General features: G+C 48.2%; 1 protein-coding gene across 1 annotated transcript in view; it reads right to left on the bottom strand.

Annotated features, from left to right (window-relative positions):
• RNF213 (ring finger protein 213) overlaps positions 1–27400 on the bottom strand; it is a 134485-nt gene that overhangs the window by 5840 nt on the left and 101245 nt on the right. Inside the window, exons 40-65 of the mRNA XM_025363892.1 lie at positions 27211–27365; positions 25776–25988; positions 25302–25483; positions 24530–24650; positions 21234–21334; positions 20939–21121; positions 19410–19579; positions 19214–19313; positions 17103–17214; positions 16334–16547; positions 15903–16093; positions 14541–14663; positions 13209–13319; positions 12541–12783; positions 12122–12203; positions 11308–11342; positions 9087–9181; positions 7846–8002; positions 7082–7262; positions 5747–5838; positions 4889–5140; positions 3637–3769; positions 3107–3190; positions 2233–2413; positions 1768–1969; positions 269–346 (exon numbers count right to left, since the gene is read on the bottom strand). Of these exons, the coding sequence (XP_025219677.1) occupies positions 269–346; positions 1768–1969; positions 2233–2413; positions 3107–3190; positions 3637–3769; positions 4889–5140; positions 5747–5838; positions 7082–7262; positions 7846–8002; positions 9087–9181; positions 11308–11342; positions 12122–12203; positions 12541–12783; positions 13209–13319; positions 14541–14663; positions 15903–16093; positions 16334–16547; positions 17103–17214; positions 19214–19313; positions 19410–19579; positions 20939–21121; positions 21234–21334; positions 24530–24650; positions 25302–25483; positions 25776–25988; positions 27211–27365 (3791 nt within the window). The remainder of the gene's footprint in view (positions 1–268; positions 347–1767; positions 1970–2232; positions 2414–3106; positions 3191–3636; positions 3770–4888; positions 5141–5746; positions 5839–7081; positions 7263–7845; positions 8003–9086; positions 9182–11307; positions 11343–12121; positions 12204–12540; positions 12784–13208; positions 13320–14540; positions 14664–15902; positions 16094–16333; positions 16548–17102; positions 17215–19213; positions 19314–19409; positions 19580–20938; positions 21122–21233; positions 21335–24529; positions 24651–25301; positions 25484–25775; positions 25989–27210; positions 27366–27400) is intronic.

Raw genomic sequence — 27400 nt, 5'->3', positions numbered from 1 at the left:
GCATGGCCATGACATCATTTCTGAGAATCAAACCCACAAGATGTCAATCTGCTTTTACTCTACAAGAAAACCTGCTGATCTGCTGTCTTGCTTGCCCTCCGCAAAGAGCACTGGGCTCTTAAGGAGCACCCTGGGGTCCTCAGGGAGGCTGCAGAAACTGCGGCTCACAGCAAACACCCGGGGCAAGGCTGGAGTAGGCCTAACATGGAGGAAAACACACTGTGAATGCAGAAAGCCCCATGCAAAGGATAAGGTTTATCGGGATCACCTGTGCCATTTTGTTCCTGATGTCCATAAAGAGATGTTCGTAGTTCCAGTCGTGTCTGTATACCAGAGTGGGTATTCCCTAAATTGAGAAAGAAAAAAGGTTTTTAAAATTAAATCCATTGTGGACATTTCCATCAGATGACAAACAGAATCTGCAGGCGGAACTCCAGCGTAGTGCCGCACTGCCCAGTGTATCCCTCGGCAAAGAGCGCCCCCTGTCATTAACCCACCATCTATGGAAATAGGAACACAACCGGGAATCCAGCGAGCCCCCACGGCCAATTACATGACAAGATATTGTCACGTCATCGTGGCCGGCTTCGCCACAGGAGGTGCTAGGGCAACAGGTATCTGTGCATATCCCATTCATTTATTCATTCAGTCACTAAAGGCACAGACCATGCACAGGCAATCACTCTGCCAGAGGACACGGCTGTGAGAATGAATGAAAAACAGCCATGGGCTCTCACAGTTCCTGGCCCAGTTGCAGGTGGTACCGTACATAAGTACAGTAGATTTGACTGTAGCTGGAAGGAACAAGTGCTGTCCAGGTGAAAGAACAGAGATGGGAACGTGCCTGCCGTGTGGCTCCAGTGCGTGAGGTCACGGGATGCAGTGCAGGGAAATGGGCTACGTGGCTGGAGGCAGGGCTGGAAGGTTGGGCTAGGCTGAGCTACAGGGCCTCCCATACCAGACAACAGTGTCTGCTTTATCCCGTATGCCATGAGAGGCCAGGCAGGGCCATCTGGCACAGAAAGAAGAGAGGCAGATGTGGGTTTTGGGCCATGGACTGAAGAACCTGGAGGTGGGGACCAGTTAGGAGTGGCTAGCAGTCCAACTTACAGGATGCTTTTAACTGCAGAGTGGGCTTTGGCAGTCAGGTGAGGACACACAGAAGGCACAGCTAATCGCACCTGCTGGCAGGTTACCCATGGAGGCTGAAGGAGGAGGGGCTGTGGGGGTGGTAGTGCCATTAACTGGTAGAAAAACCTAGATGATGAGGCCATCAAGACCTCAACAGTCAGCCAGGTGCGGTGGCTCACACCTGTAATCCCAGCACCTTGGGAGGCCAAGGTGGGTGGATACCTCGAGCCCAAGAGTTCGAGACCAGCTGGGCAACATGGTGAAGCCCCATCTCTACCAAAAAATACACAAATTAACTGGGCGTGGTGGTGCACACCTGTGGTCTCAGCTACTTTGGAAGCCGAGGTGGGAGGATCGCTTGAGCCCAGAGGTGGAGGGGGGTTGCAGTGAGCCAAGACGGCACCACTGCCCTGCAGCCTGGGCGACAGAGTGAGACCCTGTTTCAAAAAAAAAAAAAAAAAAAAGACTTCAACAGTCCCTTGGGGGACTGAGGTGCAGATGGCCCTGCAGGAGAGCCCTGCAGACCAGACTGTGGGGTGAGGTGCTGCTTCCTTCTTGTGAGAAACACACCAAGGGCTGCTTGTTCACAACAGACACACCAACCAAATGAGCAGCAGTGGCGGGAGTCAGCCCTACCTTGAGGCTCAGCCGGGGCTTGCCCTGGAGGAAGCGGCTGACGATCTGCCGCTGAATCTTCTCCAGGTCGAACTCCTGCAGGGTCTCTCTGCCCTGCTCCACCTGGTACTGGCAGTTGGAGAGAATCAGTGGAGTCAGGTCCCGCTCTACTTCGTAACTGATGACATGCAGGTCAGTGACATCGGCGGCATCCACGGAATAGCTGAGGGGCAGAAAGACAGCGTTCAGCGTCCAGGCTGGGCTTGCGGGCCGAGGGCTCCACATTGCAGGGAGCTGGCTCCTACTTGATTTCTCACAGTTGGAGCAGAGGAAAACCATACCCAAGTATGGGGTGGGTCGCTGGTGAGGGCGGCTGAAGGAGTGAGTGTCTGTTAGGGAAGGGGCTGAAGCTTGCTTATGTCTGCCCACTGGGCTTAGGGACCCCAGGCTGAGCAGGCACCATTTCCTGTTGGCTCATGCACACACCTGTTGTTTCCCTCGGAGAGTTTTTCCACCGCGTAGACAATTTCATTGTGTAGGCGAATCAAGTAGCTGACGAGAGCGGTAGCACAGAGGCCCAGGCCCCGTCGGCGTGGCAAGAGGATCTCAAAATCAGCGTCCAGATCCAAGTCAGTGCTGCAGTAGTCTTTGGGTAGGTTGATCTCGCCTTTAAACGACAGGATTGTTCTTAAGCAGAGAGGAGTTCCTACTCCTCACAGAATCCAGGCGTGGGGAGGAGGGTGCAGAAGCCATCAGCTCCACACAGAGCTGGGTCTCGGTTCTGCCCCCGTATACTGATAGAGTTTCAAATGCTTTCAGCTCCCTTTTGATGCCATATTTAGGGACTGAAGAGGACTGAGGGTTTATTTTCCTGACACGTTATTTCACTTATCCAGACACCACCATCAAAAGAGACACACGTTAAGCATTAACACAGTGCTGGCTGGGCGTGGTGGCTCACGCTTGTAATCCTAGCACTTTGGGAGGCCGAGGCAGGTGGACTGCCTGAGCTCAGGAGTTTGAGACCAGCCTGCGCAACATGGTGAAACCCCGTCTCTACTAAAATACAAAAAAAAAAAAAAAAAAAATTAGTTGGGCGTGGTGGCAGGTGCCTGTAATCCCAGCTACTCTGGAGGCTGAGGCAGGAGAATTGCTTGAATCCAGGAGGCGGAGATTGCAGTGAGCCGAGATGGAGCCACTGCACTCCAGCCTGGCAACATAGTGAGACTCCATCTCAAAAACAAAAAAACAAACACAGTTCTGTGTGTTGACAGGGATGGGCCGAGTCAGGCTGATGAGAAGAGCCTTCAGACCAGGCTCTCCTGGAATGCTTAGTGGTACAGAGGAACAGGACACTAACCGTTCGTCTCAAGCGATCTCCTCAGTTTGTTCCATGTTGAGAGGAAGATTGTGATTCTCTTCTGAAGTAGCTGCCTCAGCCCCTCTGTTGAACAGAATACTTTTTAAGAACCGTGACAGCACCCCCCCTGCAAGGGCCAAACCACCCTAGTTACATGCTCTGCCGAGAGCCCATCTTTGCTGCTTTGTACAGTCATGAGCATGTCTGAGGTGCTGTTTGAAGCAGTGAGCCGAGTTTGAGGAGCTAAAGAGGGAGGCGCTTTTCAGCTCTGGTGAAGGTTTCTAATATGTTTTTGGGGTTCAAGCACCCTTTACCGCATGCTGAGAGCTTAGGCTGTAGAGCCCCCATCAGCGCCTCCCCCCGCCCAGCTTAGGCTGTAGAGCCCCCATCAGCGCCTCCCCCCGCCCAGCTTAGGCTGTAGAGCCCCCATCAGCGCCTCCTCCCTCCTCCCCACCCTGTCCCCCTATGCAGTGATCCTTTCGAACCACCAGACGCGGGACAGTCCTGGTCTTGTCAGAGCAGAGCCACACCTGAGCTCTGGCTGCTGAGGAAGCCTCTGATGGAGCTGTATTCAACTTGCGGGACGTTCTGGAACCGCTTTACTAGACCTTTTTGCAGGGCCAAAATCTCAGGCAGGAACTTTACCAGCCTCAGCTCTGCTTCCTGGAGAAGGGAAGACCACCCGGTAACAATTTTTATTTACCTAAAAAATGTTATTGGGGATACAGACTTTGAGACTGGCTGGGAGACTTGTATTTGTAGCTTCATCTGGTCAGTGTCATTTCCTGTGATACAGCATGGAGCTTGAAAATGGGAAAAGGGCCCTCCCATTCTTCCCACAAGTCTATGGACAGTGCAGTGTGTCAGAAACGGAGGACGGAGAAGAGGGAGCCCAGGCTCTATGGAGCTGACGCATCAGCGGCGTCCACCAAAGGCTGATGAAGGAAATCTATCCCTTGGGCCCATGGTACGGAGAGAAGCTGCTGAAAGAAGAGACCCAGAGCTTAGGCAGCGAGGGCTGGCCTTATTCCTGGGTGTCCTTCCGAAGACCTAGGGTCTAAGCATCTTCGATGTAATGAAACTGCATCTCAGAGAGAGACCACAGCATTGATAGGAAGTCCTTCCTGTCATTGTGAACTAATACTCCTCAACCGATCAACAGAAGTTTCCAAATCTTCATCCTTGCGAGACAGCAAATACTAGTCCATGGAGAGAAATGATTAGACAGTCTATTGTAGAAAATGAAACTGCAAATGGATGAAAGTTAGAAAAGTACATTTCTAATTCCAGCAAATGTGACCAGTACACTTGACTGCTCCCCAGTACCCCACCACCGCCAGCGCACACCCACTCACTCCCATCTTCCATCTACGCCTTGATGCTTGGGCGCAGGGAGGAGTTTTGTTTGATCTGCCCATGCTCCGGCACTGCGGACAGAGAGGAACCCAGCGGCTGGGAAAGAGCTGCATCCTTTTCTGTCTGGCTGAGTGATGAGGGGAGGTCCTCTCCTAGCCTCCAGCTTCCCCACAGGTCACTGCTAATCCCAACCTGGGTATGTATTTCGTCTGTGACTTTATGCTTCTGGCAATCGTATGGTGTGATATGTATGAAAGTCTCTAGCCCTGAGTCTTCTACATTCTATTCAAAATCAAATAATTGAAATAGACTGTTAAGATGTTCTGTCTTCAGGAATGATTATACTATGTAAAAGCCCGGGGCCTTCAGGTCTCCTGGGGAACTCTGCACCGAAAAAGGGAAGGAGCCACAGTGAGCCAGACATACCTTCTGCAGGAAATGCCAGAGGATGGGCACTCTTTCTTTGCCATTTTTCTGTTCCACGATGTGCTGGAGGTACTCAACTGTAATTCTTTTTCTGCAGCTCCAAATCTTAGAGCAATGGACCACACTTTTCCGGGGCAGGTGGGGCAGGAAGGTCACTGGGTCACCATATATTATTTTGGCCACAGGGTTAGAGCTGATACGCTTATCTTGGCTGATGAGAATATTCATGGTGGGAAGGGTTTTATCTAGATGCTGGATGGAGAAAATGAAACAGAATTCTGGAAGTGAGGTATTGCTACAAACAGATTGGAACACCCAGTAACTCCACCGGTGGGTGTCTGCATATTAGGGCATTTATCCCCTGCTCTGAGCATGTAATCAGGTATTCCCTTTGATCTTCTAATTTCAGTGTTCTTTGTTTATAGATGTATGTCTCCCCAAACAGAATGAGATTCAGAAATCTATATTACTCTTAGTAGCATTCTGGCTGCTAGACGAGTAATTAATCTATGATTGTCAGTTCATTTTTAGTGGGTATATATATGTGATAGTTTATTTCTCTACCTTGTACATTACATTCTGCTGTAAAAAGTAATGGAGAGAAAAGTACTGCCTGCACTTGCTGGATTCCCAGGAATTCCTCGGACTGACTTCATGACCAGCTGCAGGAGGGAAAAGCACTTGGGGACAGGAGGAGGATGGAGTGACTTGAGGTGGGGAGCATCAGAATCTGGGGCTCAGCCAAAGGTTCTTGCTGGCACCGCTATGAGGGGCAACAGGCTTGGAGCATTCAGCAGACACCGGGACCCTTCCTTTCTGGACAGAGCAGCAACACAGCTATCCCCACTTACTGCTTACCTCCAGTTCAGGAGAAATCACAGCTGCGATTTCCTTTTCCCAGTTGTTCCTCATTTCTTTGGTTGACAATCTTGTGTCAAAATTTAAAAACCCTACAAAAAAACTCCAAATGTGTAGGTTACCCAAGGCACAAAGAACACAGCAGTCTGGGTATAATAAACACTAAATAAGTGTTTAATAGAAATAACACACTCATTTTGAGGTAAGAGATTTCTAAGTCAAGTATTTTGAAATAGTTCCTGCTGTTACCACCAACTTAATGACCTTTTGAAGAACGTCAATCTCTAAAAATTCCTCTACCCTACATAATTGTAATCTTAGAACCATTTTGAAAAAAATTACTGAAAGAACAGAACTTAAACTCCAAAACCCAGGGCGTGGTAACGGTGGCCGGGCCACCGCCAGCCATCCCAGCTGCTGCCGCCCAAGCCCTGAGGCCGACCACACAGATGCGGAGTGCTGCGGGACCCTCCGCCTGCTTCCGGGATTCGGTCATTTCATCGGCGTGACTGGGTGCGCTCACCTCGCCGAAACCCCACCAGAATAAGAGGCTTAAAATAAAATCAGATTGTTCAAAATGGAAAATAAATAGGAAGGCCAGTTTCGGGCAAAGAAGTAGCTGAGGTGGGAGCAGATTTTCTTGTCGTGCGGCAGGACTTCTTATTGCTCTTATTGTTATTTTAAATTAATATTGTCCTCACAGTGGTAACTGTGATGTTTGCAGATGAGCAAAAGAAACTCACTTTTAATTCCACCACTCACAGATAACCATTCTACTAAGTTGTCTTATAGACCTTCTCTTTCTGTATGAAGTTAAATTTTTCAGATAGAAAGTCAGCTCGGTGAATACAGTATTTTATAGCTTTCTTTTACATAGCTGTGGACATACAAACATTTAATAAATCAGCACACAACTGTGATGGTGATTGATCCTTTGACACACATGGTCTGTGTGGACAACACGTGCTTCCAGCGGGGCAGGGGAATGGCCTACGGGGCCGACTTCAGCACTGAAGACTCCCCATATATGCACACTGAACACTTGTGTGCAGACGCTCCCGAATACTGCAGGTTTTAGCCAGGCAGGGGTGAATGGAGAGAACAGAGCAGCTCCTTCCAGCCTCTGGGCAAGCAAAGTGCTTCCTTTTTCCAGCCCCAGGCATCGCCTTCCCTAGACACGGTTTTCTCTGTGTGTTCTCTCATTCTCTCCAGCAACAGCACAGACAGAGCTCAGACTGGCTGCGTGTGGAGTGGCCCGCAAGAGAGCGAGCCTGCTTCTGCTGTCGTCGTGCTGTGTGATCCCCGCCCAGCCCCTGCCCCTGCCCCTTTCCTCACTTTTGCCAGAGAGCTGGTGCTGCTCTTGGAGAAGCCTGCGCAAGACGAGGTGGACCACACTGATGGTCTCGTCGGCACTGTGTCCCAGCATCTTGGTCAACTGCTCCAGGTCCTTCAGGATGTGCTGCTGCAGAAAGCCTTTTGGATCCCTCACTGGAGGCTTAATGATGTTTATCAGAGCCTGTGGGGGCAACGGAACAGAGCGTTTAGCGGGATCTGGTTTGTAGAGAAGATGGTGAGCCTGTAGAGGCCATGGGGAGTGGAGCACCAGCATAGAGGCGGAAGGCGGTTTCTAAGATGAAAACTGTGGAGTGATCCACACGTGATTCAAACAGGTGAAAGGAAGGCTAGCAAGCGGAGCAGCTGCTGGCTTTTCTGTTATTACAGTGAGATAAAGAATCTTCAGATTGTACTGTTGGCCATCTTGGTTATGCAGTGTGTTCTTTCTTCCCTAGAGCTACAATGAAGACACAGGTAAAATAATGAAGATGTCAGCCTCTCTACTCCCAGATGTGGACCAAAGACACAGAGCGTTAATTTGACGTGGATTTTATACAATCTGGGGAGTAGTTCCCCCATATACCATCATGTGCCACAGGGGGAAACATGGAGATGTGTAACCTGGATATTTCTTTGTAGACTAATGAGCTTCAAAATGCATAGATGGCAGCTAGGACTTGAGACAAAAGGACTCCCTGGGAAGAAGCGAAAGCAGGTTCTTCCTAGAGTAACTCAGCACATCATCTGGCAGCACCGGGTTATACCTGGGAACTCTGGGAAGCTCCCAGAAGCAGAGCCAAGTGAGTGAGTAGCCGAATGAGGATGAAGACCACTGGGGGCAGCCCTCGGTCACACGTCACCACGTCTCTCTGCTGCGGGTCGCCTAGCACGTGGCCGGTCTGCGTTCTGTCTGTGCTGTTGCTGGAAAGAATGAGAGAACACAGGCTGAGGCTGGCCACTTCGGCAGGGTGCACATTCTCAGCACTTGGAGTGAGGCTCACAGCTGAGAAGAGAGTTATGTCAGAAGTACTTGCTGTTCCACTAAGCCCGGACCATGATCCTAACAGTCTCTCTCACGACAGACTCGCCTGTCCGGCGGACCAGACCCCACTGCGTTCTCAGCGCCAAGTGGCTGCGCTTGTGTGGTATTGATGCTGATCCCCAGGCAGGGTGTTAGGATGCAGGCCTGGACCCGTTTTTTCCACTGAAGTCTTTGTCGGGAGAGGAGTGGTTGGGCTAAGAACAGCTAGAGTGTGGGAGGACAGTCGGCATCCTATGGGTGTCCATATTGTTCTCATTTCCCCAAAGGAAAAACTAGGATCCAAAGTCCAGCAGACAGGAGATGCAGTGTGGCAGATACTTTCAATGGCAAAACTATTAGAGGTTGGAGGACACTGTGATAGTTTCTTAAGCTGTGACTGCAGGGAACAGTCAGAATGTGAAGCCCCCATGCAGGTCCCACTCACTCTCTGAAAGGAGCAGTTAGAGCCACACTCATCCCAGTATGGGATTGTGGGATCGGATTTGTATCTGGATTCTGAAGTCTGGTATTTCATAAGACTATGTCTGCTTCATTTTTCTCAAAAAGTAAAAAATGGAGGAAGCTAAGATTGCTGGCAAGTGAGATGGCATCTGCTGAGACAGACGGATGCCCAGGTTTTGGTCCTGCAGACATAGATGTCCCCGTGAGTTAGATCATCTGTTTATGTTATCATATTTCTACAGAGGCTGCACCCAAGGCCCAAAAGGAAGACATCTGTATTCATATTAACAGGTATGAAAGTGTAGCCTGCTTTGCGTTTCAGGTCCCAGGGAGCCAACAACAGATCAGAGGCCTCCCTGCTGTGTGACTGCTGGGACTTTGGCATTGCTATTCAGTATAACACAGGTCCACGTGTACTGGAGTAATTAGTACTATCTTGAGTATCACTTTATCAGCTGGAATAAAAACAGCCCAACACCCCAAGGTTTGAGTACTTAGGAAATACAATCCTGACCCACATACCTGACCAGGTTAAAGCCGTCCTGAGGTCTGTGATTAATGCCTCCAATCGGCGCATGGCAGTCAATGCAGGTGCTCTGTTCCATCGGCTTGCCACACTACGGTGAAGACAGAGGGCACTTGGAACCACTTCTGGAGCAGTACCATTTTATACACAAGCGCCATCATGCAAATGAACACCTCCTTATCACTGGCGAACGTGAGCACCCTTGGATTGTCTGTTCCAGTGTGTGCTTGTTTCGGGTGGGTGGAGAGCCCATGGGGACAGGGTAGGTCCTCACTAATGTTGCACATGGGCAAATTGGAACTGTTTTTTTTTTTTTTTTAATAAGTGGGACAATTTAAGCTTTATTCCCAGAGTGATACTTTATAGACAAATATATAAAATTCAACCTTCCTTTCTCATATTCAGCACTTTTTCTATTCCTCCGTCTATCACACTAGCCTGTAACACTTCATGATCTAATACCAAGAATACTAGAATAGCTTCCAAACTGACTTCCTTATATCCATTTGGACTTTTTCATATATTTATTTTTATGAGACAGAGCCTTGCTCTGTCCTCCAGGCTGGAGTGCAGTGGCACCATCACGGCTCACTACAGCCTTGACCTCCTCAGGCTCAAGTAATCCCCCTACCTTAGCCTCCCAAGTAGCCGGGACCACATGCATGCATGCATGCACCACCATGCCCTGCTGATGCTTTGTGTTTTTTGTAGAGACAGGGTTTCAGTGTGTTGCCCAGGCCGGTCTCAAACTCCTGGGCTCTAGCAATCCACCTGCCTCAGCCTCCCAAAGTGCTGGGATTACAGGTGTGACCTACCACACCTGGCTTGGATTTTTTTTTTTTTTTTTGGAGATGGAGTCTCGCTCTGTCGCCCAGGCTGGAGTGCAGTGGCCGGATCTCAGCTCACTGCAAGCTCCGCCTCCCGGGTTTACGCCATTCTCCTGGCTCAGCCTCCCGAGTAGCTGGGACTACAGGCGCCCGCCACCTCGCCCGGCTAGTTTTTTTGTATTTTTTAGTAGAGATGGGGTTTCACCGTGTTAGCCAGGATGGTCTCGATCTCCTGACCTTGTGATCCGCCCATCTCAGCCTCCCAAAGTGCTGGGATTACAGGCTTGAGCCACCACACCCGGCCAGACTTTTTTATTTAAAAAAGTCCAATCATATAATCTACTTCCAAAGGCTCATTTTTTCAAAATCAGATATTGTGCTACTGTATACTGAGAGTCACAGCTGATAACACACCAAACCAGTCACAGAATTTCAGAGCTGGGATCATTCTTGGATAGAATCTATTTCAGTCTCATTTCTTGGACAAGGAAGTGATTGAACCTCAGAAAAGTGTATGTATCAGTTTTTCTCCCTCTGTGTCTCTTATATATGTTATTTAAATGACATGTATCAGGCTGGGCACAGTGGCTCATAATCCCAACACTTTGGGGGGCCGAGACAGGAGGATCACTTGAGCCCAGGAGTTCAATGTTGATTGTGAGCAATGATCATGTCACTGCACTCCCGCCTGGGCAAGAGAGCCAGACACTGTCTCAACCAACTAACTAAACACCACAAATAACTACCACGTATCAGCTCAACCCACCAGCCTCTTGCTCTGCAAGTACAGATACCATGTATGGAGGGCTCTGGGCTAGATGCTTGGGAATCCAGAGAGGAAACATCAACAGTTCTTCCCCATGGCGCACAGTCTACACGAGGCTTTTTCCTTTGGCATCTGGACCACACCTCCTCTGAGGGCTAATAATGCAGCCTGTGGTCCAGGCAACACCTTGCCATTCTATCAAGAAAAGGCTCACTGAGCCCATGCTGCAGTGGCTAGAAAGAATGGCTAGGAGCAGTTCCCAACCAGTAGCAATTTTCTTTCTCAGGGGACCTTTGTCAATATCTGGTTTTAGCTGTCACACTGGGAGGAGGGGGTGCTCCTGGCATCCAGGGACTCAAGGTCAGGCATACTGCCAGACAGCCTGCAGTGCACAGGACAGCTGGCACCACAGAGCCATGTCCACAGTGCTGAGGCTGAGAAGCCCAGGGCTAGAAACCCTTAGCGCCATTGATGTTGCCCTGCTCAGAGCACCCTGGGCAGTCCTCGGTGAGCCCGTGCTCTCCTGGAAGGCCGAGAGCCTCGCTCTCCTCACCCATGATCCCCTTCCTCCAACCCAGGAGTGCACGCCACCCCTCAAACCCTATCTTAAATACCAAGACTCACCTCTCCCACGGAGCAAGGATGGCCGTTGGGACAAGCTGTGAAGAGAACAGGACACACATTGGCTGATGAGGTTTCACCGAATGACCCACATTGAAAAGGGAAAGCTAACTCTACTCTCTGGCCCTGACCAAAATATGAGAATGAGTGTCCAGAGCACCCCACACTAATTTGTTAAATTATATGACACCTGCCTGAAGCTTAATAAATGTATGTTGTCAGTGAAAAATGTCTAATTTTATGAAGTAAAAAGCAATTAGAATATAGGCCACACCAGCGGTACTTTTGGAGACGAGGTGGACAGGATTCTAGACCTTTCTATTCTCTGTGGTTTTTTTTTGTCATGAGCATATTTTATAACAACTTTAAAAACTAGTTTTAAAATATTTACTCAGGCAACAGCAAAATTTACATGTCATGGGTTATATGAGTCAGTCTCCCAGTTCTGTATTTCATATATTTCAGAAGAGCTATCTTTGTGTCAAAAACTTTGTTTTGTGATGGGCCTTTGAATGTGTCTCTGATGTGGTTCCCAGTCCTCCCTACTCCCAAAATGGCCTATTCCAGAAAACAGAAGTGCATCACAGAGCGCCTTTTGCACACAACAAAGAAATGAAATGGTTTGGATCATCTAGCCGGCAGAGTGCCAGCTCCTTCAAGCCATTCATCTTCTGCAGATGCCACGGATAGAATGCAGGTGGTTTTGAACCCTGAGTCACAAACCACATGGACCCCAAGTTGAACCCACTGCTTCATAGCATCTGGACACCCTTTGAAGCTGAGAGGAGTGTGGGGTCATCCAGACCCCAACACTTACTGTACCAGTGGACTCCCTCCAGACCCTTCCACCTCCGAGCTTGAGCCAGCAAGTCTTCAGGCATGGTTGGAAGAAAAGCATGCTGAAAAACAAGAAAACAGAGATAGCGCTAGATAAGTGAGCTTGTCGCCTGGGTGCTGCTGCTCAGCAGGAGGCCTGGAGGAAGAAAGGGAACTCTGCTTTCCTTCTACTGGACTTCTGAAGCGATCTGTGAAGAAAACAGAACAGCTCCCTGTGAAATAACAAAGGGCAAGGCAAGTCTGTCACTATCTTGTGTGCTCAAGAATCAAGTGACACAAAGGCAGAGAACTGAGGAGATAAAGATGCTCAAGGGTTCCCACGGCTGCAGCTCAGTCTCTATAGTGACAAGCTCTGGGGGTGTTCCGGTGAAGGCTGATGGAATTGTGACCTACTCTTACCGCCATGTTGGCTGGGGAGAAGGCCAGATTCTTTAGGGGTTCCAAGACTTTATTCTGTCCACACAGAAGGATGGCTGCAGCATGAATGGCCATTTCTGTCACTGTTCCCTGAAGGTGGTTGTCACTGGGGCCCGCCCTCAACAATGGCAGAGAATTGTCCACGAGTGATGTTGCAAAATGGCTGATCTCAGGAGGTGAAAGGATCTTGCATTCGCCAATGAATTTGCTCACAGCTTCACATTGCTGACAGGAAAAAAAACTTAACATTAAGATATATCAAAGAATATTGTGTGAACTGCTCTTAGGCATACACTGACACCAGATATACATCAAATATCGAGGTAAATATGGAGAAATCACCGCCATTTGAGGGGGAGATTTTTCAGAGAAGAGAATTGGGCATATACAAACACAGCATCCACATATGTAAGCATTAATTTTGACATTCTATTTTGTTTTACAGTATCTTTTGTTCTTGGCTTTAGTTTTCATAATTCTACAAGCTTTGGGTTAAACAGAAAATAGTTCCTCCACATAACAAGGTTGAAAGTCTCTATCCTAGATAAAAAAAAATTATGGCATGATTTGTGTTGATAAGTTTCATTCTATTGAATAAAGTCCCTCCAAACACTGAGACTTTGAACACAGCCCTGCAGGCGGTTACTCACCTCTGGCGTGGGGTGGAGGCTTGCATTGTGGGATCTATACAAAATAGCCACCTCTCTGAACAGTGTTAACAGGAAGTAGGCTGACTGCTGGCTTTGGGGGGTCTTGCAGGCCTGCAAAATCAAGGGTATCAAGTGAGAATTTAAAAGCTCAACAGATTTTTTTTTTTTTTGAGATGGAGTCTTGCTCTGTCACCCAGGCTGGAGTGCAGTGGCACGATCCCAGCTCACTGCAACCTCTGCCTCTCGGGTTCAAGCGATTCTCCTAACTCAGTCTCCCGAGTAGCTGGGACTACAGGCGCCCACCACCATGCCCAGCGAATTTTTTTTTCTTTTCTTTTAGTAGAGATGGGGTTTCACCATGTTTGCCAGGCTGGTCTGAAACTCCTGATCTTGTGATCTGCCCGCCTTGGCTTCCCAAAGTGCTGGGATTATAGGATTGAGACCCGCCCCCACCGCCCCAGCCCGCCAGATCTACCTAAGGGCCAGAGGCCCGCGAAGTTTGCCTGTGAAAAGAAAAGTGTCTCAGCCCTCAACCCACTCCTTGGGGAAGGCGCCTTTTCAACCCACCCACCGGGTAAGGAGCCTGTTCAACCCACCCCTTGGGGAAGGAGCCTTTTCCAGGCCTGGACACCTGGGGTCATGCCCCACATAGGCCATCTTCTGGCGAGCAACTTTTGGGCTACAAAGTTCCTGAAATACTCTCAGATTAAACTCAATGCATATTTAGCAGCCAGCTTAATGACAGAAGCAACGGAATCACCATCTGTTCTTCTGACTCCTTCACTGGTCTTAGAAACTTCTCCTGAGCAGAAAGAGGATTTTCTATTTCCTCTTTTCCTGGCACAGGGACTCAAAAAGGAAGCAAGACCAGACCAATTTAAAGGTTAGATTCTAAAAACATCTTTATATTTTTTAACTTCCCACACTACACCAACATATGTATTTTTATTAAACACACAAGCATATCTGAACTATGAATACATACAGATGTGAATTTGCTATTAATAGTTGTGTCAGCATCTTTGTTTTCCAGCAGGGTCTCAAAGGAAGTAATGGACATAAAAGATGCTGCTGATGGCCTTGGCAGATCAGCAAGACACAGCAAATCTGTCAACCCAGCTCAGCTGCCGTAGCTGTCCTGTTCCAGCCACTGGTTCACACACACCGGACAGGTGCACCCTGGAGGCCGTGGGCACGTGACTTCCAATACAGTGTCACATGATGGGCCACATCAGTGGTCCACCACCCTGCATCATTTGACATAAACCAGGGAACACGCAGGCCCCAAGGGATGCCACCTGGTATCAGAGAGAAGCCACGGGCCCACCCTACCTTCAGAGCAGTCTCAATGCCCAGCGGCTTGCACTCGAGGACAGCTTTGGCCACAGCATCACGGAGAGCCTTGTATTCATCGCCGTACACCAGGTACCTATCCATCTGGCCTGGGTGGTCCTTCTGCAGCCCCAGGAATACAGGGGTTAGTTGGGGGTGAACGATGGGAGGAATGTTTTGCAAAGAACCGTATTAATGGGTGCAGGAACTTGGTGATCGATCATTCGAGGTTTAAAGGCAGCCGAGCTGGGATTCCCCGACCTGGCCTGAGGCAGGAGTCTGGTGCCGTCTTCGCAGGGAGCTTCCTCTGCAGTAGAGGAAGAGGTGCGAGTGCTGGGAACGCCTGCCGATGGCAGTGCTACCTGGGGAGGTGCTTGCTTCTTCCATTCATGGCATCGCACCACACGCCTGAGTCTGGGTGGCTCAAGTCATGTCAACTCTAAACCCCAGGTGGTCAAACAATGCCAGGGTTCTTAGTACCATTTTTGTATCCCCAGGACAATAAGAATTTGTTAATTTCTGGGCATCTGGAAAGGACCACTGAGAGGCTTTGAAGCCTTTTATTGTTTTTGTTTTTTTGGGACAGAGCCTCACTCTGTCGCCCAGGCTGGAGTACAGTGGTGCAGTCTCGGCTCACTGCAACCTCTGCCTCCCAGATTCGAGCAATTATCCTGCCTCAGCCTCCCAAGTAGCTGGGATTACAAGCACCCACCACCACATCCAGCTAATTTTTTTTTTTTTAAGTAGAGACGAAGTTTCACCATGTTGGCCAGGCTGGTCTTGACGAACTCCTGACCTCAAGTGATCTGCCCACCTCGGCCTCCCAAAGTGCTGGAATTTCAGGTGTGAGCCACTGCGCCCAGCCTAGCCTTGAAGCCTCTTATGTGATTATATTCCTAGTTCTTGCTCTTGCCTGTCTCTTGCCTGCCAGAGGTAAAAAGGTCACACCTTGCAAGCTAAACTACATTTAAGTTCAACTTAAATGTAGCTGAACTTTTGTGGCCTTTTGTGCCACAAAACGTTCTACTTTCCTTGAAATTCAATGAGAAGTGATGCTTAAGAAGCTCTGAGGTGAGTGCCCTTACCTTGGCCCTACAGCAGGTGGTGTAACATGATCATAAGCTGGGGCAAATCAGCTAAAGCACAGACACAAAGGACTAGACAGACAAGCGCAGGTTTCTTTCCTGGCTCTGGGGATGCCGAGGGCAGGCGGAACGCAGAAGCAGTGGCACCATCCCTGGGTGTGAGGGTGGGGTGTGGGGGTGTGTTGGTAGGTGGTGTGAGGGTGGGGTGGTGTGTGGGTTTGGGGTGTATGGGGCTCTGGGGGTGCATGTTTGTGGGCTGCCGGGCCCCACTTCTCACCTGCTGCTCAATGACTTGCTTGGGGAACACCCACTGGCACGGATGGCCGGGCTTGGAGAGGCCCTGCACGAACTCCATCCCCCGCTGGCTGCTGAGCTTCCGCACCAGGTACACCCGGTGCCAGTCGTTTTCCACCCGGGTACAGAAGTGCTTGACTTGCCGCAGGTAGCACTGCTTCTCCTCAGCCATCCCTGAGAGGCCAACGAGAAAGTGAGTGAGCAGCTGGTGACTTAGGGCATTTATTGTAGGACACAAGGCCAACCAGAGGGCACAGGACCTACCCACAGGCATTCACAGAAACACGTCCAGAGGAGAGGGGACGTGGAAAAGCCCAGTCATAGTCTATTCTAAGAACTAGTTTCCCATACTTCCTGAATTTCTAAATGACGGAGTCTTTAAACCCAAAGTAAAGCAAGGCAGAGAAGACTTGCCTAGGCCTCCCTCAGGCTGCGAGAGGAAATCTGAAGCTCTGTCCAGGCAGAGGCGGATCCGGGCCACCTCTTGCAGGTATTCAACTGAGGCCTCGTTGGCCGGCTCTCGGCCACGTCTTACTGGAGAATACGTGTTAAGGAAACGACCTTCCTCTCTTAGGTGGTTCAGTTCATCATTTCTGGAGCAAGCACTGGTCTTCTCACGTATTGAATCCTGAGGAACAAGCAACAAGAAAGAAAAGGATATTATTCTTTTCAACATGGACGCCCCAAGCTTCTACAGTTGCCAGTGTGACTGTGGAAAATGAAGGAAAGGAGGATAAAGAATGTTGTTGTAGGTTTCAGTGTAAATTTCTTGACTCACGGAAACCTAATATCCCTTTTTATTTTAAGGGCAAGAAGGAGGGGAAAAGTGAGGGGAAAAATTTTTTTCCTCACAGGAAAATAATTATATAATCTAATTTATGTACACTGTGAAAATTTTGGATATAAAAATATGAAGATAAAAAAAATCCACAATGTCCCCACTCAGTGATAACCACTGTTAACTTTGGTGGTATATTCTCCTAGACTTCTGTTTTGTATGTATATGCACATAAATGCCAATATATACACTGCTGAAGGCAGAAGCGGTGTCTTGGAAACCTTTCTTCTTTTCTGCAAGGAACAGAGCATTTGTTAATTATACTGACTAAAATTATATTCTGTAAATTTTAAACCATGTGGTTCAGTTTCCAAAAGAAATTCAGGGAAGAGAGAGTTCGCTTACCTCCAGGCAGTTGATGAAGAGCATGTACAGTTCAGTTTTATCTTCAATTATGAATGCTTTCTTTTTTAACAGGGTCAAGTAATCCTGAATATAATCTTTTACATCATCGAAGCTGCAGAAAGAGAAATATTATTCCTGGCTCTCTCAGATCTGGAGACACACCGTACTAAAAAAAGAGCATCTATCTATCACTCATCTGTCCTGTGTGTGTGTGTATAAACATACATACATATATGTAGTTTCTAAGATTTTATGGAAAACCTTTTAGCATAATACTGGAGGAGTATAAAACTCACATTTTAGACCAGCTGTCCTCAAACTTTGGTTTCAGGACCCTTTTATAGTCTTAAAAATTGAGAACCTCAAAGAGCTTTTATGTGAGTTATATTATCAATATGTATGATAGGAATTATGAGACATTAAAAACAGAAGGTTTCAAAAATATACATTCATTTAAAATAACAGAAAAGCTGTTACATGTTAAGTAACATTTAACATATTTTCCAAAACATGAATCAGTGAGAAGAGTGGCTTGGTCTTCCATTCCTGCACTGGCCCTGAGGCCTGGCTCCTGGAAGTCAGCGGCCTGCCTGCCCTGCTTCTGCTCCCCGTCGCTGCGCCATATCGGAGAATATGAGGAAAATCTGTCCTCATACACTCGGAATAGTATGGAACATTTTAATAGTTTTTGCAGATCATTGTGGATATTACTCCTTAATGCTGTGCCAACAGTGATAAATGGTCATGTCTAAAGGTTAATTGCAATGTGGAGCCTAAAACTGTATCAATGCATTTTTCAGTCAATTACGTTAAAATCAAAAAGTCTGCCCATACTTTAAATAGAATTTTTTTCTTTTTTGACCCACAGATTTCGTGACATCAAGCATTGGTCATTTGGAAAATACTGCTTCACTGGGCTGTGCAAGTCTTGTAAAGGTTGACACATTTTTATTCTGCGTTTTTAAAAAAATCCATATTCATTAAAATCACCACAAATTGCCCCAAAATATCTTTAAGTATTCGAAAGCTCACAGGCTCATAGTGAAGAATATAAGCTTTTCAGAATTTCAATTTCAGCTTAAAAGCTTGAATGTTATCATCACCAACCAACATTGTCAGTTGTTTGGCTGAGGCCGGCTCGCTTTGCTGATTTCCAGGAGAGGCCTACCCAGCCCTGGACACCTGCATCGTGTGCATCCTTCCTCCCGGCACGAGTGGCGGTCCGTGAACACAGCAGCCGGCTGATAACTCAGGGCTTGTCATGAGTGATTTTCTGCGAGGCAACTGTCTACTGCAGTGCGTAGTGGGAGTGTTTGCTGTGTGCTTCCCATTTCCACAAAACATTAAGAAATCAAATCCTCAAGAGTCAAGATTTAGTAAAACGAATGAAACTGGCATGAAGAAGAAAACCACGTGTGCGTGGCGGTGAAGAAAACAATGTCTGCAGCTGCTGCGTCTTCACGTGAGGGGCCAGCAGTTTCACTTACCACCGCTTTTGTAAGATCATAAGCATCCACATGTGTTTTAAAAAGGGCAATTTTATCTTAGTAATCTAATTTTTAAAATAGTTTTAACCTCAGAGACCCACCTCACACCCAAGGGTCCATACCAACACTTTGAGAACTGCAATATTAGATCAATACAAGTACCACAGGTGATACTATTCTTGGATGTCAACATCCTTTCACAAGGAAATAGAGCCCATGGTCAGGGGAATAGAAACTTAGAAGACATCTAGGACATTCAGGGTGAGCAGGATTCTAAGCTACCATCCGAAAAATCAGAAAGCTGGACCACTGTGGAACCAGGCTCAGCCCACAGATTCTGCCCTCTTGAGTTCTGTGTCCTTCACACCACCGTGGTCCCTTCACGGCACTGTTGGCTTCTTGCTAGATGTGTGCTTGTGAGAATACTAAACTCATGTGCCTACATGTGACAGTGTCAGAATACACAGCCAGTACAAGTAACCAGGTCGTGCCTCACCGAAAAAGCTCCCCAAGATCATGTACTACCTACTAGTCACGACAAGAAGACTTGGTAACAAAAGAGAACGCTGCAATGAAGAGAAAAAGCCAGGGCTTTCTAGAAGCAAGTCTCCATGTTGTTCTTACCTGTACTTCAAAAGCAGTTTCAGTATCACTGAGCGGATGACAGGAGTCTTATCCACAACATCATTGAATGGAGAGAGAGATTTTGTGTGTTCACGGCGTCCTTAAACCAGAAAGAGAAAGGCAGCTCACTGCATGAGACATGCAGAAGTGAGATGAAGAAGTAAGCTGCTAGGTTTACAGGAAGAAAGCAACCTACTCTGGGGAGCGTCTCTTAAGAGCTCCTTTTGGACGAAGAGGAGAGAGAGCAGGCTCTCAATCACTTCCTTCTCAGGCGGAGCGTTGTCCTTGAAGCACATGGTGGACACCAGGTCTACGAAGAAGCTGTTGCACATCTGCCGGAAGCGGGCATGCTTTTCAATGACTTCCCTTAGAACACGAGAAAGAGAAGACAGGTGGATGGTGTTTCCCAAATGCCTCCTTACAGAAGGACTTGAGATTTCACAGCATTTCACCTTTTTTTTTTTTTTTTTTTTTTTGAGATGGAGTTTCACTTGTTGCCCAGGCTGGAGTGCAGTGGCGTGATCTCGGCTCACTGCAACCTCCACCTCCCAGGTTCAAGTGATTCTCCTGCCTTAGCCTCCCAAGTAGCTGGGATCACAGGCATGCACCACCACACCTGATTAATTTTGTATTTTTAGTAGAGATGGGTTTCACCATGTTGGCCAGGCTGGTTTTGAACTCTTGACCTCAGGTGATCCACATGCCTCGGCCTCCCAGAGTGCTGAGATTACAGGCGTGAGCCACCACGCCTGGCCAGCATTTCACTTTTAAATGGAAAGATTCAAGTCACTCCTCTCACCCGTTAGAGCTAGTCTTCAACATTTCAACAGATGATATTTAGATGCATCCCTTTCTAGAAACACTTTGATCATTTGGACCAGCCAACAGTACCCTTCAATATCGCAAAGTATGTCAACCCATCCACTGGGCTTGCCTGGTGCTCCACTTTTAGGAGGCCTGAGAAGGGAGGGAAGGGGAAGGAAAGAAAACCAACCACTCACAGAGCAGGGCTGAGGCCTGCTGACTCCAGAGAGGTAGAGCTGCTTTTAACCACCTCCAAAAAGCTAGACAAGGAGTGGGTTGGTTCTCAGGTCAGTAACTGTGAATGATACTGATGCATTAAGACCAGTGGTGTCAGCCAGGTGTGGTGGTTCACGCCTGTAATCCCAGCACTTTGGGAGGCCAAGGCGTGTGGATCACCTGAGGTCAGGAGTTCGAGACCAGCCTGGCCAACATGGTGAAACCCTGTCTCTACTAAAAATACAAAAATTAGCTGGGCATGGTGGTGCGTGCCTGTAATCCCAGCTACTTGGGAGGCTGAGGCAGGAGAATTGCCTGAACCTAGGAGGTAAAGGTAGCAGTGAGCCGAGATCATGCCACTGCACTCCAGCCTGGGCAAGAGAGTGAGACTCTTTATCTCCAAAAAAAAAAAAGTGGCATCTAAATTCCTTGGGCCTCTGGTGGGGACCTTTGTTATGACTTTCTGGCTTAGTTCCTCTGTATTTGCTATTTCTCAAATCTATATGTATATGTCTTGGGGAAGAATAATCTTGAGATACTAGATATTTATGAAAGTACATACAGTGGCATCTCTTTTGATAGTTCTCTGAGGTCAGGTTTTCTACCAAATGAAGGTTAATAGAGTTCATATTTCTGAATATTGTGTTTGCCAAAAAAGGAAAATTGAAAAAAAAGGATGCTTTCTTGAAAGAAGGGGTGTTTTACCTGTGCCTTTGGGAAACAGTTGGAGAGAATGTGTCTGGCAAGTCAGTTAAACAGTAGGGGCACATCATCTGCCCTGGGGCAAACCAGGCCCTGAGGCAGCGCAGGCAGTACACGTGGTCACAGGGCAGACAGACCGGGTCCTGTGCGTCTCCCAGGCAGATGGGGCACGGCTGGACCCCAAACCTAGAATCCAAGAAGGGCAGTCAGTTCTGAAGCAGAGAAACTGGCCAGAAGAAGTGAAAACCACGAAAGGTTCAGAATTCTCGCCTTCACGGATCCAAACCTAAGGTCTCACCTGCTGAGGGTCTTGCTGGCTCTCTCCTTGCATTCACAGAGGGTGCTCATCACGGCCTCAAAAGGCCTGTGCGTCTTGACGTCGGAGTTCTCTCGAAGACACTGAAGAAAGGCGGTGACAGGAGTCATTAGCAGTGGGGAGGGCTGAGGGCAGCCAGGGGCCATTCTGAGTCAGGGCTGTGACGCATGCCGCATGCGTGTGAGGTGCGAGGCCTTTGTGATTCTGTGTTTAGCACTTGAACTCTGAATGCCCTTTTTGTGATTATGCTGCTTGTCAGGGAACTACATTCTCAAGTTACGATTTTCCCTCTTCTTTTTCTTTTAAGGTCTCCTCCCCTCCCACTATTAAGAGATTTCATACTCTAAGTAATAATAATGACCATCTGTATACCCCCCACCAAGCTTTAAGAAATCTCAGCATTTTTTGAATATTTGCTTTAGATCATTTTGTAAACATTTTTAATTTTTTAAAATTTTCTTTCAGCCTCCCAAGCTGCTGGGATAATTTTTTTTTTTTTAGAGAAACAAAACATTATACATAATTATAATTTCACATCCCTCCCTCCCTCTCCAGAGGTATCTACATTTCTAGATTTCTACTGTTAGGATAACTGTAAGCATGTCTTAACATGGGGTTGAATGTTATTTTGAATGTTTTAAAACTTGGTATCAATGATACCACACTGTATTGAGGCTTCTGAAACTCATTCTCTTCATGATACCTTAGGTCCAGATCACTCCTGTACCCACGGATGAAGATACCAGTTACCTGTCTGCTGGTTAATGGGCATTTAGATTTTTTCCAATTCCTGACAGTCCTGTATTCAACATTCTTGCATATGTCTGAGAGCGAATAAGTTTCTCTAGGATATAGTTGGAAGTGGAAACACTGTTTTTTAGGCAACATACATCTTCAAAGGCAATACACATCATCACTGTACAAGACAGTTTAATGGCTGTGCTTACGGAATTTGATAGGCAGGCATGATGTTGGTATAGACATCTTAATATTATGTCTACCTTGGGCATTGTGAGCTCAAGGAGAGTACCTTTCTGTTCCAAGTTTGACAACGGTATTTCTTTCTAAATAATTTTATTAAATGCTTTCTCTCTACATTTTGAAATGATCATTTAGAGTTTATCTTTTAATTTATACAACTGATAACATTTACAGATTTTTTTCTTTATTTCGAGCCATCCTTGAATTCCTGGGATAAATCTTACTTGGAAGTGATGTGTGTATTTTCAATATCCTAATAACTTTGTCAGTCAACAACCCAATTCAAAAATGGGCAAAGGACTTGAATGGACATTTCTCCAGAGAAGACAGCAAATGCCCAACAAGCATATGAAGGATGCTCACCATAACTAGTCATTAGGGAAATGCAAATAAAAACCACAATGAGTTATCACTGTGGCCATCATGAAAAAATCAGATAGTAACAGGTGTTGGCCATGATGTGGAGAAATTCAGACCCTGGTGCATGGCTGGTGGGGATGTAAGATGCTGCAGTCACTGTGGAAAATAATACAGTGCTTCTTCATAAAGTTAAACATAGAGTTATCAAATGATCCAGGAATTCCTCTTCAAGGTATATGTCCAAAAGAACTAAAAGCCAGGCATGCCTGCAGTCCCACCCATGCCATCCTGCAGCAGTTCCATCAACAACTTCCTGCCCGGCTGAGGGAGCCAGCCTCATGGTGAAGGGCAGGGCTTTCCCCCAAGCCTCTTGTTTCAAATGGTCCCAAGGGGCTGCCCTTCAGCTGGGGCTGGGGAGGGATACAAGTCAGGCTTCCAGCATGAAAACTAATGAGGTAAGGTCTTTGGCTTTGGTTACTTCACAGAGATCTGACTGGAAGGAAATAAACCAGAAACCCAGTAAGTTTCTGAGGCCATTTTTATCACCAAAAAAACCTCCCCATGGTCCTAACCTCCTAAATCCTGTGAGGTGTGCGCAGGCAGGGGTCAGCTCCTTTACCTTCGGGTTTATGGGCACCTGGCCCTTAGGACCCACGCTGGACCTGGCTGAAAGCCCTGTGCATCTCCCAGAGGTCGGGGACGTGATGAGACTTGGAGAGGCTGCATGCTGTGTGGGTGTGGGGAAAGGGCGGCATGGGGGCCACCGGCTGTGTCCTATGACCCTCTCTCCACCTTTTCCTTTAGCAAAGGAACTCCAAGTTCCACCTGGCACATGACCACGCCACGAAAAACTCCTCAGCTTCTTGCAGCTCGGTAAGGCTGAGTGCCCAAGTTGAGGATCATGAAACATGAGCTGGCGTGGTGTGTGCGTGTCCGGGGTTGGGCTCTTAAGGAAAACGGCCCGTCTTCCACCTCCCCTGCTTTTTGTCCCACAGGCTGGGACGCCAGGCCACAGGGTGGAAGCTGAACATTAGGGACACCAAAGGGACAAGACAGAAGGAGCTTGGGCACCTGACTCTGTGCCAGTCTCCAGGAGCTGGTACCTTAGCCTTGGGCTGCTCACACCTGTCCTGGGTGGGAAATCAGCTGATACTGTGTCTCAGTCGCTGATGTTCTGATAGGTCAGAGTCGACACATCCAGCATCTGTGCTGGCCTCCTTTTAGTAAACCTTCCTGTGCTCCAAACATCGGACAGCCAGCGCTGCCTCTTCCAGACCCCCTGGCAGTGAGGGCTCTGGATGCGCTCACGTGAAGGTCACGGGTGCGGGTGAGGCAGAGGCAGAGGGAGAGGCAGAGGCTGTGTCTGGCTGAGTGGCTGTTGGTGCTGGACACCACTGCATGGCCACAGAGGTGCATCACTGTAGGGTCACAGGCTTTTTTCTGCAGGAGACCACCCCACATTAGTAGCTTTATGAAGGGCATGGTGGTTTCCCGTTCCTTGGTTCTGTTGACAGCACTGTTTTGAAGACCCCAACCCCAGTGGCATTCTCTGACATCCTTGTCTCCATGACTGTGACAATGGTAACAGCTCCCACAGGCGGCCGGGTAGTGGTCTGTTCTGGGATCACTCCGAAGGCCAGGTTATCCCTCCCAAAGGTTTCACAAGCATGTTCCCTGTCAGCCCCTTTCTGCACACAGTTCCTGGAATCGCTTCTAAATGACACACTCTGACTTAGCAATCAGCAGAGGGTAAATAATTAAACAATTAAACATGGAAAATATAATGGCTTAGTGATGAAATCACCTTCCTTTGCACATCTAGACAAAATGGTCAGAGCCAAAAGAGCATCTCCTGGCTGCGGGTCAGTGTCAGCGCTGTTCTTCCTTCTGGAAAAGGGTGGATCCGTACGTGTGCTGAGGCCAGCCCAGGTACTCACCTTGTCTAGTAAGAAGACGTGCTCGGTAACCAGCCTGCATAACTCGGGGACCCGGCTTTCGGTTCCTAGGAGCACATGCTCCACAAAGAGTGCGGTGGAGAAAATCCGACTCCATTGGGCTCTGTCAAAAGAGGGCGTCACTCACTCAGCTCCCACCAAGGAACCCAAAAGTAAAACGAGGAGTGAGATGGGAGAAGGGATGAGGACCCGGGGTCCAGGCCCGGCGGCTAGGATTACAAGCAAGCCCTATGTGACACACTTCCTGGCCCGCCCCCAGCTCGCACCCTCAGACGCTCAGCTGGGACTTGGTGTCCCACTCGATGCCTCTGCACGGGGTACTGCCACAACCTGCTCACTGCACGGTCCTGCGCCTGCCAAGTCCCACCTCGCCTTGACAGCCCCTCACAGGAACTGTCTCCTTAGGGAAGTGGACTCTGGCCCTGAGGGCCTGTCCTGCTCCGTGCGCCTCCCTGCGCTGGGTGTCCTTTCTATCACAGCATTCCTCACATGGTGTCACAGTATCCCACTTGTCTTTCTACAGCCTCAGTACACAGTGAGCTCCCTGAATGCACAGCTGCCTCTCGTGTCTCCAGCACCCTAATGGGATGCCTGGCACTCACTAAGGGTTCGGCAAACGTGAGGTGAGTGAGGACAGAGCCCCTCCCACGGCTGGAGCACCTGCCAGTCTTTCTCACGGACATGCCTGGCACTTGGCAGGCTCCTGGTGAGCACGTGCCAGATGAAGCAGTGTGTGAGGGCTCCTGGGTCTCACCTGACTTCCCTGATGACAGCCTGGGCCAGGCTCCCACTGCCTTGCATGTGCCCGTCAGAGCAGATGAGCTCCAGTGGCATAGAAAGATTCTTCACCAACTGTAGCCACGCCTGGGGACTGGGCTTCAGGGTGTCTCTCGTCAGCATCTCCGTGCAGGCCATCGCGGCAAATGCGTCCAGGGTCTGGGGAGACAGACGGCAGGGCGTGGCTGAGCGTTGCCCTTCCCACCAGCCCACCAGAGGCCCTGGCTGTTAGCTGCGTGTGTACTTGTGTCCCAGGCTTGCATTCGAATCTTTCATTGTCTAGGATGTGGGAAGCATCAGCGAGATGTGTTCTTAACATCTCTGAATTAAGCTGAGGTACGTGCCTTGTGAAGAAATCTCCCACTAGGAACACAGCCCCCAAAGCTCTCCATTCCGAGGGGAGTTGGAAGCACCCCGCGGCTTGCTCAGGGCAGGCGGAGGAGGGCCATACCATCTCATATCCAGCCAGCTCATGGTTCCGAGGGGCTTCCGTCAGGCTGTGGAGAACCTGAGGGTAGATGGTCAGGATCCTGGAGAAGTTCTGCAGCCGGCTTCTGAAACGCTGGTAGGCAAGGTGCACCCACGGTAAGGAAACCTCTTCCTCGGGCGCTTCTGACGCCGCTTTCAGTTCCCTAATGCAGGACCACAGAGCCATCTGCAGAAACTGGGATTCAAAAAAGCTTTTAGAATATATTTTTAAATTACAAAAATGGTATGGTTTCCCCGTGGAAAATCAGAACTATTGGAAAACCATAAAAGACGATATTAGAAACCATGCATGCTATTCTGTCTCGTTTGCTTCTGTCCAATTTTCTATCTGCCTCTCCTCCCACGTTAAAGTCACTGTGTCTTCCGGGCTTTTTGCCACTGAACGTGACATCATGAACTTCCTCTATGACTGAGTATACTTGTATACTTGAAAAACATGGTTTTAACAGCAGCTCAATAACCCATCCTATGGCCATACTTTAATTTGCCCATCCTGTATTTCTGGACAAGTAAATTATTTTTAGAAGCAAAGCTGAAAAGGACATCCCTGTAACCAAATATTTGTCCACGTCTCCAGGAGTTTCCTCAGGACAGAGTCAGCAGTTCAGATCAGATGAGGTTCTCAACTGCTCTGCCAGGCAGCCCTGCAGGGCGCCCGCTGTGCACACCACTGTCAGCCGCGTGGCCTGGCCCTGGCCCTTTCTTTGCAGCACTGGCCAGCAGCTGTCCTTTTTTAAAAACAGCTTTGCAAAATGAATACATAAACATGATATCTAAAAACTGTTGTGTTGATTTGCTATTATTAGTAAGGCTAAGCAATTTTTCAAATGTTTCCTGGATGTTGATATGCTTAATGATATGATTATAAAATTGCTGTTTTATAACGTTTACCCATTTTTTAAAACTTAGGGTATTTTCTTATTGATTCCTAAGAATATTAACCTGTAGTAATATTGGCTGTAAGGATGTTCTTCAATTGTCACTTTCCTTTTTTATGTACTGAAGTTTAAAATTTTTAGGTAGTCAAAAGTATGACTTTCTATTGAATTTCACCTATTTGTTCTCACCCTGTAGAGTTAATTACATATTTACCTTAATTTTTTCAAGAGAAATTTAACATTTAAAAAGAAGACATGTCAGGGAAATTGGAGGTCTTCTCGTGTTCCCGGAGAGCTCTGTCTTTTAGGAGCCCCTGGGTGGTGGGCTGAGGGTGCAGCACTGAACATTGAGAGGAGACTGGATGGCCCCTTCACCCACCAGCGCCCTTCGCAGACCATGTTCTGTTCCCAGACTTCACAGCACCAGCTCCAGGCAGCTGGAGAAACGTCCTGTGTCTGCATCCAGGCCCCATCGTGCACGCTCTACACCTGACCCTTAGCCAGTATCTAAACATCTACCTCTAACTCCTCCTCCGTTGCCACACGCATGGTCAAGAGAATGAAGTCCTTCGAGTAACACTGAAGAAGTTCCTGCTGCGGCTCTCCATGGAGCTGGGCGAGAAACCTGCCCAGAGGAGTCTGCTGAAAGATGTCCACGAACTTCTTTGGCAGTCCTGCAGAGAGGAAACCAAGGAGTGGCCTGGAGTGC

Source organism: Theropithecus gelada, chromosome 16, assembly GCF_003255815.1.
Source record: "Theropithecus gelada isolate Dixy chromosome 16, Tgel_1.0, whole genome shotgun sequence".
NCBI lineage: Eukaryota > Metazoa > Chordata > Mammalia > Primates > Cercopithecidae > Theropithecus > Theropithecus gelada.
Note: the sequence above shows the minus strand (reverse complement) of the source record. Positions and strands in the feature narration are given on the sequence as shown.